The 14168-nt window shown below is 35.0% G+C and overlaps 1 protein-coding gene across 6 annotated transcripts in view; it reads left to right on the top strand.

Moving 5' to 3' along the window:
* Csmd3 (CUB and Sushi multiple domains 3) overlaps nucleotides 1-14168 on the top strand; it is a 1179548-nt gene that overhangs the window by 733308 nt on the left and 432072 nt on the right. For all 6 annotated transcript variants that reach the window (XM_031358937.1, XM_031358936.1, XM_031358940.1 and 3 more), the window contains 2 exons: nucleotides 561-887; nucleotides 3733-3927. In XM_031358937.1, coding sequence (XP_031214797.1) covers nucleotides 561-887; nucleotides 3733-3927 — 522 coding nt within the window. The remainder of the gene's footprint in view (nucleotides 1-560; nucleotides 888-3732; nucleotides 3928-14168) is intronic.

Here is a 14168-nt window from a genome sequence, read left to right as displayed (position 1 = left end):
GAGTTCTATTCTTGTTGCAAAGGCAAACAGGAGAAAGCTAGCTTCTAGGTAGTTAGGAGGAAAGTTGGAAAGCCCTCCCTGCAGTGACACACTTCCTCTAACAAGGGCACCCATATTCTAACAGATCACACCTCCTAATAAAGCCACTCTCTCGGCCAAGCATGCTCTCACCACATGTTGGAAAACACAAAAACAAACCAACAAAATAACCTGAAGCTTTTACTTAAATTATGAAAGTGTATATCTCCAAGCATATAGTCTTATGTTCATGTAAATTAATAGCTGCTTTTGCTTATAAGTAAAATGAAGTTTGTGTGTGTGTTTAGCGATATGACCCTTGCCCCAAAGTCCTGAATTTATTCTTCAGTAAAGGAAAAAGTCAAAATTTTATTTCCTTTCTTCTTTGTAAAATAACATAAAGATAACATAAATTCTTTGTTGTGTTCTTAATTAATTTATTATAATTGTAGACTACCAAAATTATGTCCAGATATTGCCTTTTAATATTTCCTGTTTGTAAGCTTACCTTTTATTTATCTACTTTTTTTTTTTTTTACCAGTTCCTTGCCTCTCTAACTTCACTGCACCGATGGGAACAGTTCTTTCCCCTGATTATCCAGAAGGTTATGGAAATAATCTAAATTGTATCTGGACAATAATTTCTGATCCAGGGAGCCGGATACACCTTTCCTTCAATGACTTTGATCTGGAATCTCAATTTGACTTTCTTGCTGTTAAAGATGGTGACTCACCAGATTCCCCTATTCTGGGAACCTTTACTGGGGCAGAGGTGCCTTCCCATCTTACTAGTAACAGCCACATACTGCGCCTGGAGTTTCAAGCTGACCACTCGATGTCAGGGCGTGGCTTCAACATCACATACAACAGTAAGGGTTTTGTTGTTGTGTATTTGCTTGTTCATATATGTAACATATCTGCTGAGAACTGAAAAGCTATCATGCAAACCAGCCTTCTTGTTTCAAAGACAAAGACAATGAATGCTTTTTATTTCTTGATAGCCAATAACATTTTACTATGTGTCATTTCTCTTTGAGAAAAGCCCAATTTAAGGAAATTCATGTCAACGTTTTTACTATATCAGACAATAGATTAGGATTTTTAATTAAAATTTACCATAAATTTATACCTGATTTTGCTATTTATCAGCTTAAAGAAAATGAAAATGACTTTTCCTTAGATATTTAGAAACTCTTAGAGAACTTAAACAAGTAATGACAACACACAACCCTAATCCCAAAGAATATCTCTAATTGCTATAGAAGTACAGGAAAGAAGACATCATTAAGTGGTGAAAGCTCTCTGGCATGACTATGAAAAAAATTGCTCCAATGTTTGAAAGTATTACCAAAACTCAGACAGCACAATTATAAGTGTTGTCCTTGCTATTCCATCTTTAGGTATGCCCTCCATGTATCCATAATTATAATGCCATATTTGAAAGAATGCAAGAGTGAATTATAGATAAGTATAGATTTAATAACTTTAGCAGATCATATGTGAATCTAGCAAGAGCTCAGTAATCACAAGCTAGCTATTGCACTAGATCACTTGATGTTTGCACTATGTTGCAGTGTTTATTAAATTTTCCTAGGTTTGAGGTATGTTTTGTCTTAGGTTCTATATATCTGGGCTGCATTTTAAAAGGTACACATTATTCATTTGAAAATCCTTATGACAACTGCAGAGGGTTAAAGCACATAAAAGAGAAAACTCCATGGTTTTAGATACTTACATGTGAATACTGTGTAAATGTTTTAGCAGAAACCAAGAAGTGCTGCTAATATTTAGTGCTTTCTCTTGAATCATCCACTTTGTCTCAGATTCTATCTAGCCTTCTGGGTTAATGGGAAAGTGCTCTATCTCAATAGAATTTAGTCTCCAGATATCAGTGTTGCCTTTAGAATGAATTTCACCCTTCACCTCACCCTTATCTAAGTAATATTGAGTTTTGCCAGTGAGATACAGAGTACAGTCAGTGTCCTTTCAGTGTGATTATAACTTTCTACAGTGTTACTCATAGAAACCCCTTTGCAAATGTGTAACTACACACTATTTATATTCAAGTAGCTGGGATATTGTCACAGAGATTGCCTAAATTGGGATCTTTATCCAAAACTTCTTCAAACATATGTATGCTATGCATGTTGGTGAATACATGTTTGCATCTGTTCAATTACATTTTACTTTGTATTAATTGCTTGAAGCTTTTAAGTTCGATGCCTGTAGTCTTGTTAGATATTATGTCTATTTGGTTTCTGAGTTATATGGAATTACATATATTTAATAATTCCTACTTTAGCTCATTTTTTCTAAACAAATCTACTTAGATGTTGTATATTAGAGCTGCATGACCAGAAAATTGAACTTGAAAGAAATTTTTATGATTTTTTTAATTTATTAGTTCTTTGAGTTAATAATTTTTCAGTTACAAGATAAAAACAGTCATTCAAATAAATATACTTATAATATATTTATATATTTTAGAATATATCTTAATTATCCTTTTGTAGATTAGGTTAAAAATTGTAATAAAGTAATACAAATTAGGAATAATCGTAAAATAATTAGTAGGAAATTTTAAAACAGTTGCTTGGATTCATGCAGAATAATTATAGTATAAAATTATAAAATCTTCATGAATAAACCTTATGCTTATAAGCCATGATACTTTGACCTCACAGAAAGTCTTCTATTTATACTATATTATGATAAAATTTTATTATGCATGTATTTTCTTATAGATTCATTAAGCAAAAATTTTGGTTAACTCCAAATAACACATTACTTATTCAATAAACATATTATTATTACAGTTCTACTTTTTGCCAAATATACACTCTGAAGAACCAAAAAAAAAATACTGAAGTGTCTCAAGAATCACGAAACATGTGAAAAGGACCAAAGATACAGAAACCATTGAGAAAACATTAAATTCCAGAACTGAGGATACATTATAGTCCCATACATTTTTATTTATCTGAAGAGAAATAAGCTACATGACTTCTTCAAGTCTAACATTCCTCTTCATGGTGATATTTTACTCATTAGGCCCCTCAAAGTATTAAATGTGATAACATCACATCATTTTGCCTAGGACATGGTCATTGAAGAGTTAAGTTCTTTAGTAGGAAGGGAAGGCCATATTGTCATGGAAATATATAAAATAATTACAGTAGTTTCTGACTAGACTAAAACATTTCCTTTTTATTCAATATTTTATTTATTTACATTTCAAATGTTATCCCCTTTCCCAGTTTCCCTTCTGCAAACCCTCTATTCCATCTCCACTCTGCTGGCTTCTATGTGGGTGATCCAAACATCCCCTTTAATCCTCCCAGGGTAACTGTTTCCCATTCCTGGAAATTTTGTCATGAAATTTTCAAAGATGACATAAACCTTTTAGGGGTCATGTTTCATTAGAGATTTCTATATTGGTTTAACATAATGATCAATACAAATAGAAACAATTTAAATTTTTATTTTTAATTTTTTATGTCTTAGTATATAAATTATACATTGAAACAATCACAACTATTACTTGTTATTTTGCACTCATTATCATAGAACACTATCTAAATTTATAAAGTAAATTAAAGAGTTTTCAAGAAGAAAGAACCACAATCATTTTTAATGGTCACTTTCCACACCCAAAATCTATAGAAATCCCTCTCTTTTTGTATACTTCTAATGTCTTTGTTTCTCCTCTTTAAGCATTTGGACATAATGAATGTCCGGATCCTGGAATACCCATCAATGCTCGTCGCTTTGGAGACAACTTTCAATTAGGAAGTTCTATTTCAGTTATTTGTGAAGAAGGGTTTATTAAAACCCAGGGAACAGAAACAATTACATGCATTCTGATGGATGGAAAAGTAATGTGGAGTGGACCAATTCCAAGATGTGGAGGTAAGCTGAGGGGTAAAGGGCAAAAGGACCCCCAAACACAGTGCACTCTGTAAACCAAAGCGAGAAGTGTGGTAAAGGGCAAAAGGAACTCCAAACACAGTGCACTCTGTAAACCAAAGCGAGAAGTGTTCTTTTACACAAGAAATGTTGTCTTGTCCTCTCAGTGCCTGATAGAACCTTCATAGTATACACACACAGGACTGAGCCTAATAGAACCTTCGTAGTATACACACACAGGACTGAGCCTGATAGAACCTTCATAGTATACACACACAGGACTGAGCCTGATAGAACCTTCATAGTATACACACACAGAACTGATTTAGGTTTTTAATTTTTATTCTAAAATATTTTTAGAGACTTTTCAGATCCCTCTTTGAGTCTTCCTAAATGTAAATATTAATAAATACTAAAATTAGCTTGTATAAACTTCTCTTTGACCATTACAGTTATAGTTAACAACTTATATAAGATCAGTTATTCATTATATGTTCCCTTAGTGTTTAATGTTAATATTCAGTGTTCAGAGACTAACAAAATCTTAAGAAAGTTTATTTTAACACATTCATATTTTAAAATGTGTAAATTGTGTAGCTAGAGCTGTGTTTTTCATTTTTTTCTTTTTTCAGTAAGTCATAGTAAAAACATTAATCACTATACTTATACTTAAAAATAAATATACTTGAATTTAAAACAGAAATAATATATGTAGATATTAAATATATTCAAATATAGCATCTCATTGTGGAATCTACAGAAGTGTGCGTTTAGAGGTCTAGCTTTTATTTATAATTGCTGCATTGAAAATATTGAAAATTACAGTTAACTTTTGTCAGGCAATTTTCTAAGAACATATATTTAATTAATAAAGTAATAGATATGGACTAGACTCATGAAACAATGGAATGACTAGAATCATTAGGTGATTTATTTTTCTTTTTTGGGGTGCTGGTGATAAAGGCTTTGGAGCTGGGCAGAATTCTCAGCAAATAGTAGGCTCGCTTTCTAGGTCTGAGGATCTTAATTGAATCCCCAGAAATCATGAAAGAGTTTCAGGTTTACTGATATATGCTTGTAATTCCAGAATTCTAGAGGCAGAGACAGAAAGATGCACACAAACAGACACAAACACACACATACACACACATACACACACACACACACACACACACACACACAATCCTGGACCTTGGACAAATTTTTTAAGTGGTTTCTATCTTTTTTCCTTTACCCTTATATGTGCTCCAACTGAACATAAAATGTTGATTTCTCATTTGCCTGCTGATTTGAAAATAGTCAAGGTTTTAGGTTCAAAAGTATAATCATTACCTATAAATTACTATTTTCATTGGATTCAACATATCTTTAGTGTCTCATAATGAAGTGGCTGCAGATCATATAATTATATTGCCCTAGTGACTCCTGTTATTAGAATCTCCTTCCTTGTTACTTTCACTGTGTCATTTGGGTATCAGAATGCTGAAGTAGATGACTTTAAAATATTTTCAAATTACAAGCACTATTTATTTGAAATGACCTACTCTACTGATAAGTATGATTGTAACATTCCCCTTAAAAATTAATGTATGATGTAACATTCTCTCTTTATATCATACTTCACTATTAACTAACCCCCCTCCTTCTTTCACAAGGTTCCTTGACTGACTTGTGAAGCCAGTCAGGAAATGTCATAGCTATGTGAAGGAAAAGTAGGAAATAGGAAGAATATTGTTTTCGGTGGGGTGGGAAAGAGAATTGTTTCAGTAAGTCCTAGTTTCAGGGGTATAAGTCATGTAACATGGACATAAAATGACTGTGATATGTAAAGAAAGAAAGGCTTGCATAGTACACAATATAGTTTCAGAATTACCGTGGGGCTAGCATGCAGTTTAGAGCTATTTCAGTAATCAGTGACATGATCTGAGCTGGTTTCTCCATTCCTCTGGATGTTGTTTTCAAGTCTCAGTGGGTAGACACAAAAACACCTCCTGATAATTGCTGAATTCCATTGCCTTATTTGCCTAACTAGGGCATTGATTTTAAAGTTGACTGACGCCTAACTACATGGGGAGTTAAAACTAATGAAATCATAACAACAAATAATTTTATGAATCACTGCTAATTCTAGAAGGCAATTTTCCACTACCTGTGAAAAATGGATGCTATTTATTTTTTTAAAGTAAAGCACAGTGTGCTGAACTCTAATTTGGCACAGGCCATTAAGCTCTCCAAATATCTCAAAGAGATGCTTTATGAATTTTCTGAAGGAGACTGTTTCTTTCTCTGTGAGGGAAACAACAAGCACTCGGCTTCCCTTCTTGTCTGTGTCAATAACACAGTGGGAGCATGGGTAGGACTAAGTTATAGCCAAGGAAGGCAGAATCAAAACAGGCCAGGAGCAAGATTGCTGTGGCTCTTACAGGGTTATCCGTATCTAGGGCTACTCTTTGAGTTGGTTTCCTATGCAAACAAATCCTGCCTAACTCTGGAGACAAGAGATGATTGCTTAGTTTTTAATTAAGGCCTGTAATGACTTTTCTGTTCCTGAGTCCAAATCCTACATAATGACAATGAAATTTTTAAAAATTTTAGAAAAGAAGAATCAAAATTTTTTTATAGAGGAAACAAAGCATTAGTCCTCCTCCATACCATCTCTCAGCTAGGTACCCTAGCAGCCTGGTTTACTTGGAAAACGATGCATGTGCACACTGTTCCTGTTCATTGTGCTCATTAGATAGCTTATATTTTAATATTATTTTTGTTGTTTTTAATGTGTTTCTTCATTTAATGTACTAGAATAGTCTCTCAAAATGTTTAACATTGTAGTTAAACAATGGGACGGGGAGAAAAAAACATAGAAAAAAACATTAAAGTTTTTTTAATTAAAATATAAAAACCTTCAAAACAAACATTTAATATAGAATAAAAATAAGAGCATACTTCAATAGACATTTGCACTTTATTCCAATGACATGAAACAATGCCAATGCAATACATTTTAAGTTATTTAGAATAACTTAGAATGACAACTAGAAATAGTCAATTACTTCATGAGATCTTACAGAACAAGGGGAGTGTGTTTGATTAGATAACCTGGGCCTCCCCTCTGCCTCAAGATGCCACAATCCATTATCTCAGACCTTCTCTGCCCCAGTCATCGACGAGTTCTGGCATAACAATCTGCCTATCATTATCAGTCTAGAGACTTTGGAAATCTTTGATCTGTCATAGCCTTTGAATAAGGCTAATCAAACCAAAGGAGAAAAGGGTTGTCATAATGTTTTCCCACAGATGAAGTTGAATAAATTTCTAGTAGTTTGAATATGGTTGTAAGAAAGGGTTGATGTCTACCTTTTATTTAAAAAAAATAAAAACTGACATTAAATGCTATTTAACTAACTAAGGATGGGTTTGGCCTTACTGAAAAAAAATGAACTTCTCCAATAAAACAAGGTTATCCAGTCTCACCATGGAGACAGTTGTTTAGATCTTTTGTAAGCCTTGCAACTCTTGCATCTGCTAATGGGAAACAAAACACATTTTTCCACAATCTCCACTGAAGTCAATTCATGCTAAATTCTACAAACACTTGTCTTTATTAAGTAGCAATCAATGTTTTTTTTTTTTTTTTAATCCACATTGAAAGTGTACCCTGAGGATAATTGCTCTGTCTAGGGTTAACCTCTGCATGGTACTCATTCCACAGAAGCATCCCAAAGCCGTTAAGATTGGGATAATTGCTTAATATGAGGTACTTAGTGGAACTGGATAAGGAATTTCATAATGAATTACACAGAAAATTTCCCCCAACCATCATCTTCTCACTTCTTCAATCCCTCACTCATAGCAGCTGCTATCTCAACCTTTCCACTTTGGCTGTACTCTGCACAACCCCACTGCTCCCCTATGATCATCTATAAACATGCTCTATGCAATTCATGCCCTGTTCTGAATGTCTGTTAATTTATCATTATATTCAGACCTCTGATGTGAAGTTTTCTCATTAACATAAGGCAATCTTCCCTCTTTTTTTATTATAGAAATCTTTTTTTTTCTTTCTCTGATCAGAAGTCCTCCTAAGAACTTCTGAGGTCATTGCCAGGCACACCTGCCTCATGCATTCCAATATGCTCTCTATCAGCCTAAGTGCTAGGAACATTGGCAAGGGAAGAGAAGAGCCTGACACAGATGCATTTAAATTAAACTTAACTCTTTATCTGACTTGTGACTTTAGGTCTCTTCAGCCATGGGTACAATGCTGCTTTGCCTTAGTTTTTCTTGGAAAGACACAATAAATTCTGGATTTCTTCCACTGTGGCAGCTATCTACTTAAGCTATCCTTGAGCTCCAAATTCCGGAATCCCTTAAGCACCCTTCATCACACCATATGATGTAGCCACTGGGATTTATTTTATTTTATTTTTGTGAGCAGTATTGCTCTATAGAAGGAATATATTAAGAAATGATCTAGGAGGGTTTTTTTTTCCATCCTGGGATGTGGGAAACTCCTTTATCTCAGCTGTTCTGGCGGATAACGTAACTCCTGCCTCATTTTCTATGAAGGTACTTTTGTCTATTGTCTATACCTCACATGATCTTATCACCATCACTCAACCTTTGTTCTCATACAGTGTTTTATGTCTCATTCTGCTTCACCTTCCATTTAGTTTACAAAATTTCTAAGACTGTTTTGACTAAGAAACTGATTCTGTGGTTTTAGTAAACTCACCCTAGTACACTGTGCCATATACTTACCACCTTGGTGTTTGACCCTGCAACTTCTTTGTACCTGCTCCTGATTAATTTTGAGCATCTAAGACTTTCCATAATTTTACTGGTTTTAGAGTACTTATTTTCAAGGTTTCACAGAATTCTACTCATTAGAGTAGTGGATCCAACTACCACTAACTGACCACTTTAAAATATGTTTGTCACAAAGAAAATTAATATACCCTGTGGGTATAGAAAAATAAGTTCAGATATCTACAAGATTACTAATAGAAATGCATTCTGCACAATGTGAGACAGATTACTTTGAGAGTGGCAGATATGGGTACCACTATTTTCTACTTAACAAAAATAATAAGCTAAAGAGGGTGGTATTTATGATAACTGAAAGCACTATTCCTGAAGACTAGAATAAAGCACTCTAGGAAAACAAAATGATCTGAACTAGGGATTCCTCAAATACTTCAATTGAAAATGAATCAGTAGCAACAAATCACCTGAGGAATGTACTGAAAAACACAGAAGGTGTGATTAAATAGGCATCATGACTACCCTCTTTTTCCTTGAGAAAATATTCTAGTATCTCAAAAAGCTGTCTCTCCTTTGCAGATGTTTGCCATTTTACAGATGACATTTTTCAAATGTTTCTGATAGTCCTCATTTTTGAGAAGTTAGAAGACAATGTTGAAGTATGATCTTCTAGCATCAGGAAGTCAGCTGGACATCCTATCCTTCACTTTTCTCAAACTGCCATTTCTTTTTTAGGTTTCTTTCCATAATGTTCTTTGGAATATACACTGACATTTTATCATGCCTTTTTATTGTATTTTCCCACCTGCGTTTACAGGTGTAAGTTTTCCCTAATAATTTAGCTGTTAGATGACTCAATTGTCTAATATGATGTAGGCAAACTCAGAAATTATATAAAAAATATAAAAGGGCCATTGGTGACCAAGAAAATTTGATATTGGTATTCTTTGGTTTGGAGTATAAATATTTTTATATAATAAATGCAAGCTTCACAAATATTTTCCCCAAACCTCTGTTATATTCAAGGTATACTCAAGTTTTAGACAGTCATCATCATTAATTTATCTCCTTCTGGAAACACAACTGCCAGTTTTAATATGCTTTTTCCTTCCCGTTTCTATCCTATGCTCTGTTTATATGTACTCAGAAGTCCTACCTTATCTGACCGCTCCAAGTTAAAGCAGCATATAGACTTCTGTGTCTGTCCCATAGAAAGATAAATTCATCCCATGACAATGTTTTCCTTTGAGAAGCTGTCTTCTTGGTTACAGAATGGGGACATTCTTTCCCTTACTACAATAAATTATGCGTGTCTAAAGCAGAGATAAAGGTTTTGACATATCTTTTCAAGGTACTTTCTGAGTTATAATCCAACTTCATATGTGCTTGTTTCTGTAATTTCCACTAATAAACCAACCACTATATTTGAGGAGAGATTAAAATAGACATCATTCCAAGAGACAGAATAAAACAAGAAAGTTCTCCTCAAGGTATTAAACAGTGAATTCTAAGTCACCTTGACTTTTCTGTTTAAAGAAACAAGACAGTTGGAAGAAAATTAGTTCTTCTATCTCTGTTGCAGACACAGAAAAAAAAACTTTCTTGGTATGAAGATTTAGGGTCATTGATTAATGTCATTTTTAAACTAAGGAATGTTACAGAGTAACAATCAGAAAAAGGATTGGCTTAATTTACAGAATGAAAATAAGTGTTTGGTTAGAAATTATCTGTAATTTTGTGATAAAAACTGAAGTATACATTTTATACTTTAGAGCAGGGTAGTTTTATGCCCATTGATACAAGCTACAGCCACTTGGGAAGAGCAAATCTTAATTGATAAAATGCCCTGAGTAATATTGATTGAGGATTGTGGAAGGGTCCAACTCACTATGGAAAATGTAATATCTGGATAGATGGGTATAGATAATTTAAGAAACTAGTCTGATCAAGCTAAGGTGAACAAACCAATAAGCAGCACTCACCAAGAGTCTCTGCCTCAATTTCTGTCTCCATATTAGAGCCTTGAGTTTCTTCCGACTTCTTTTTGTCAGTACATGATGTGGAACACTAAACTGAAATAAACAAACCCTTATCTCCCCAAGTTGTTTTTGATCATGTATTCTATCAGAGCAAGAAAAACCAAACCAAGACAATAATTAAAAATCAAATTTTCTCAATAGCTGAATTAAAAGTTATATAATTCTTTATGGGAAACATGTTAAATCTAAAAACTAAATTTCACATAATTAAAGATACAATTGTGGCTCACTGTTGTTTTCTCCCAGTTTTCTCACCACTGTTCTTATTCCTGGCTGGAGTGGGTGTTTTAGAGCTAGCTTGAATTTTTTTGTTCACTGTATTAATGATTTTGTACCCAGTATCAAACTTTATATAACACTTTTGTGCTAACATCTCTCAGCACTGCTTGATACATCCTTGTATTTTCCTAAAAAAGTCCCAGGAACATATTGAGGTTTGTAGTATAAATTTAGAAGTAGATTATTTCTCATATTTTCTGAGCATACATGTTTCTTATGTTTTTTGTCTGGATTTCTTAAGACTCTGGTGCATATATATTTCCTCCTAAGTGTTATCAGTCTACACTGTAGCTGGTAGAGCCCTCTTTATTCTAAAGCAAGCTCCAAGTGAAACTAGATGGAATATTGGTCTTTTCAGTTACATGGTCATGTTCTTGAATACAATTAGGGCATAAAATATTCAATGTTCTTCGTAGATAAAAGGATTTCATTTAAGGAAATATATTGGAAGAGTTGTACAATTATATAGGCTCAAAGCTGGTAATTTAATTAAGATGCCTATTTAAAATTGAGTGAATGGAAAGTTGTCTCTTGTTGAGTTTCATAATCACTTCAAACAATATGGTCTTTGCACCCTTTATAACAAGAAAAACAATACTAGCAAATGTGAATAAGAAGAATTGAAGCCAATGATTCTGGTAGCTCTCTAATACAAACATATACCCTTAGCTTGTTTAGAGCTCCTGTGTTGGATGTTTAAGTAAACTCTTCTGTCTCAATATTGAGTTCAGTCATTCCACTCTCAGTGCATCTAAGCTGAAGTTATAGAACTAAGACAGATCTATGTATTTTTCCCTGTTTGTAGCTGTAAAATCTCAGGGTGTGTAGGTTTTATTCACCCCCATGTAGAAGAATGAATAATAATTCCTTCACTTATAGTGAGAGCAGAATGCCAGAACTTCAGGAGACTTTCTTATGGAGAATGTAGATATATATGTGAAACTGCCAAGTGTATATGTGCTTATTCACTGAGCCTATAGCTAGTGAATATAGGAAAAGAAAATGATAAATAGCTAGCAAGATGGAGATGTGCAGAGCCCTGTAGTTCCAACAGTTTGACGATTAAGATATTAATGCCTTCTGCATTAACTATGTACTGAAGTGGGTACCTGGGATTGGCTTCATTTTATTTTTTCTTTAATTTTTTATTTACTCACTTTACATCCCAACATCTACTCCCCTCTTCCCAGTGACACACTTTATGCAGCTCCTCCACTCATCCCTCTCTCCCCTTCCCGTCTGAGAAGCGGAAATCATGCCCTGAGTATCACCCTCAGTCTGACACATCAAGTCACTGCAGGACTAGGGACATCCTCTCCCAGTGAGGCCAGACAAGGTCACCTGGTTAGGGAATGGGCATCCATAGATAGGAAACAGGTTCAGGGACAGCTCCCACTTCAGGTTTTGGAGGACCTGAATGAAGAATAAGTTGCACATCTGCTACATATGTGGGGTAGATCTAGGTACAGCTCATGTTTGCTCTTTTATTGGTGGTTCATTTCTTGGAATACCCCAAGGGTCCAGGTTAGTTAACTTTGTTGATCTTGCTATGAGTTCCTATCCTCTCTGGAACTCTCAATTCTTCCCCCAACTCTTCCATAAGACTCCCCAAGCTCCATCTAATATTTGGCTGTGGGTTTCTGAGTCTGTTTCTCTTGGCAGCTGGGTAGAGCTTCTCAGAGGACAGTTATACTAGGCTCCTGTCTGCAAGCACAGCAGAATATCATAGTGTCAGGGATTGGTTCTTGCTCACAGGATGGTTCTCAAATTGGGCTAATCATTGGTAGGCCATTCCCTCCATCTCTGCTCCCTTGACCCTACACACTTGTAGGCAGAAGAAATTTTGGGTAAAAGGTTTTGTGTGTGCCTTATACCAACACTGGGAGTCCTGCCTGACTATAGGTGATGGCCACTTCAGGTGCCATAAACCTCACTGCTAGGAGACTCAACAAGAGTCTCCCCATAAACTACCTGGGATCTCCCCTTAATCCCAAGTCACTGTCACAACCTAGAAATGCCCCCACTCACCACTCTCTCTATATCAAATCCCTCCCTTTCCCCTTTCTATCCCTTCTCCCACCCAGTTCCCTCTCTCTTTTGACCTCAAATATCTGTATCTATTTTATTTCCCTTTCTGAGAAAGATTCAAGGATCCTCCCTTTAGACCACCTTATTCTTTGAGTTCTTTTGGTCTATGGATTTTAGCATGTTTATCCTTTACTTTATGGCTAATATCAACCTATAAGTAAGTATAAATAATACATGTCCTTTTGGATTTGGGTTACCTCATTCAGGATGGTATTTTCTAGTTCTAGTTCCTGCAAAATTCATGGTGTCCTTATATTTAATAGCTGTAAGCAAATCATATTTCCTTTATCCATTTAACAATTAATAAATGCAATCTCATGAAACTGAAAAGCTTCTGTAAGGGGAAGGACACTGTCAATAGGAGAAAATGACAGGCTACACATTGAGAAAATATTTCATCAATCCTACATCTGACAGAGGGCCAATATTCAAAATATATAAAGAATTCAAAATATTAGACACCTATAGCGTGTAATTATTACAAAACCATCCACCCTAGAAGCAGCTACTCACCTGTAATAGAGGTCTTCCTGCCCCCATAGTTATCCCCAAGTGGCAGTCCACAGCTCACATTCCTAATCATCCATTCCCTGAGACCTGCCAAGAATGGCTCTAAATTCCAAGCCTCATGTAAAGAAAACTCGAGAGGCTTATAGTTTATCAGTCAGATTTATAACAGTAGATTATCAATCCCCCAAATGTCCACACAAAGAACTCAAAACTCAATTGAGATCGATTCAAGCTACCCACATAGATTGGACAAATTGCCCTATATTTTTCTATTGCTCTTCTATGATATCCATAGCCACCTGTGGCTATTTCAATCCATGTGGATCCAGTTTGTCTTCCTCTCCTACAGGTTCCATCTTCTCTCCTTATCTCCATCTCCCTCTCTGTTTCTCTCTACCTGTTGGCATCAGGACCTTTGAATCTTAAGACATCACATAGGTGGGATCCACAGTCTTATTGCCAAGGCAACAGCCACCATATTCCCAGAATCCACTTGACTCACCTCCTACCTTTATCCGTGTTACCTCATTACCCATAAATAAAGTCCTCTCTCTCTCTCTCTCTTTC

This window comes from Mastomys coucha, unplaced genomic scaffold (assembly GCF_008632895.1).
Source record: "Mastomys coucha isolate ucsf_1 unplaced genomic scaffold, UCSF_Mcou_1 pScaffold7, whole genome shotgun sequence".
Taxonomy (NCBI): domain Eukaryota; kingdom Metazoa; phylum Chordata; class Mammalia; order Rodentia; family Muridae; genus Mastomys; species Mastomys coucha.
This window is presented reverse-complemented; position numbering and strand designations above follow the sequence as displayed.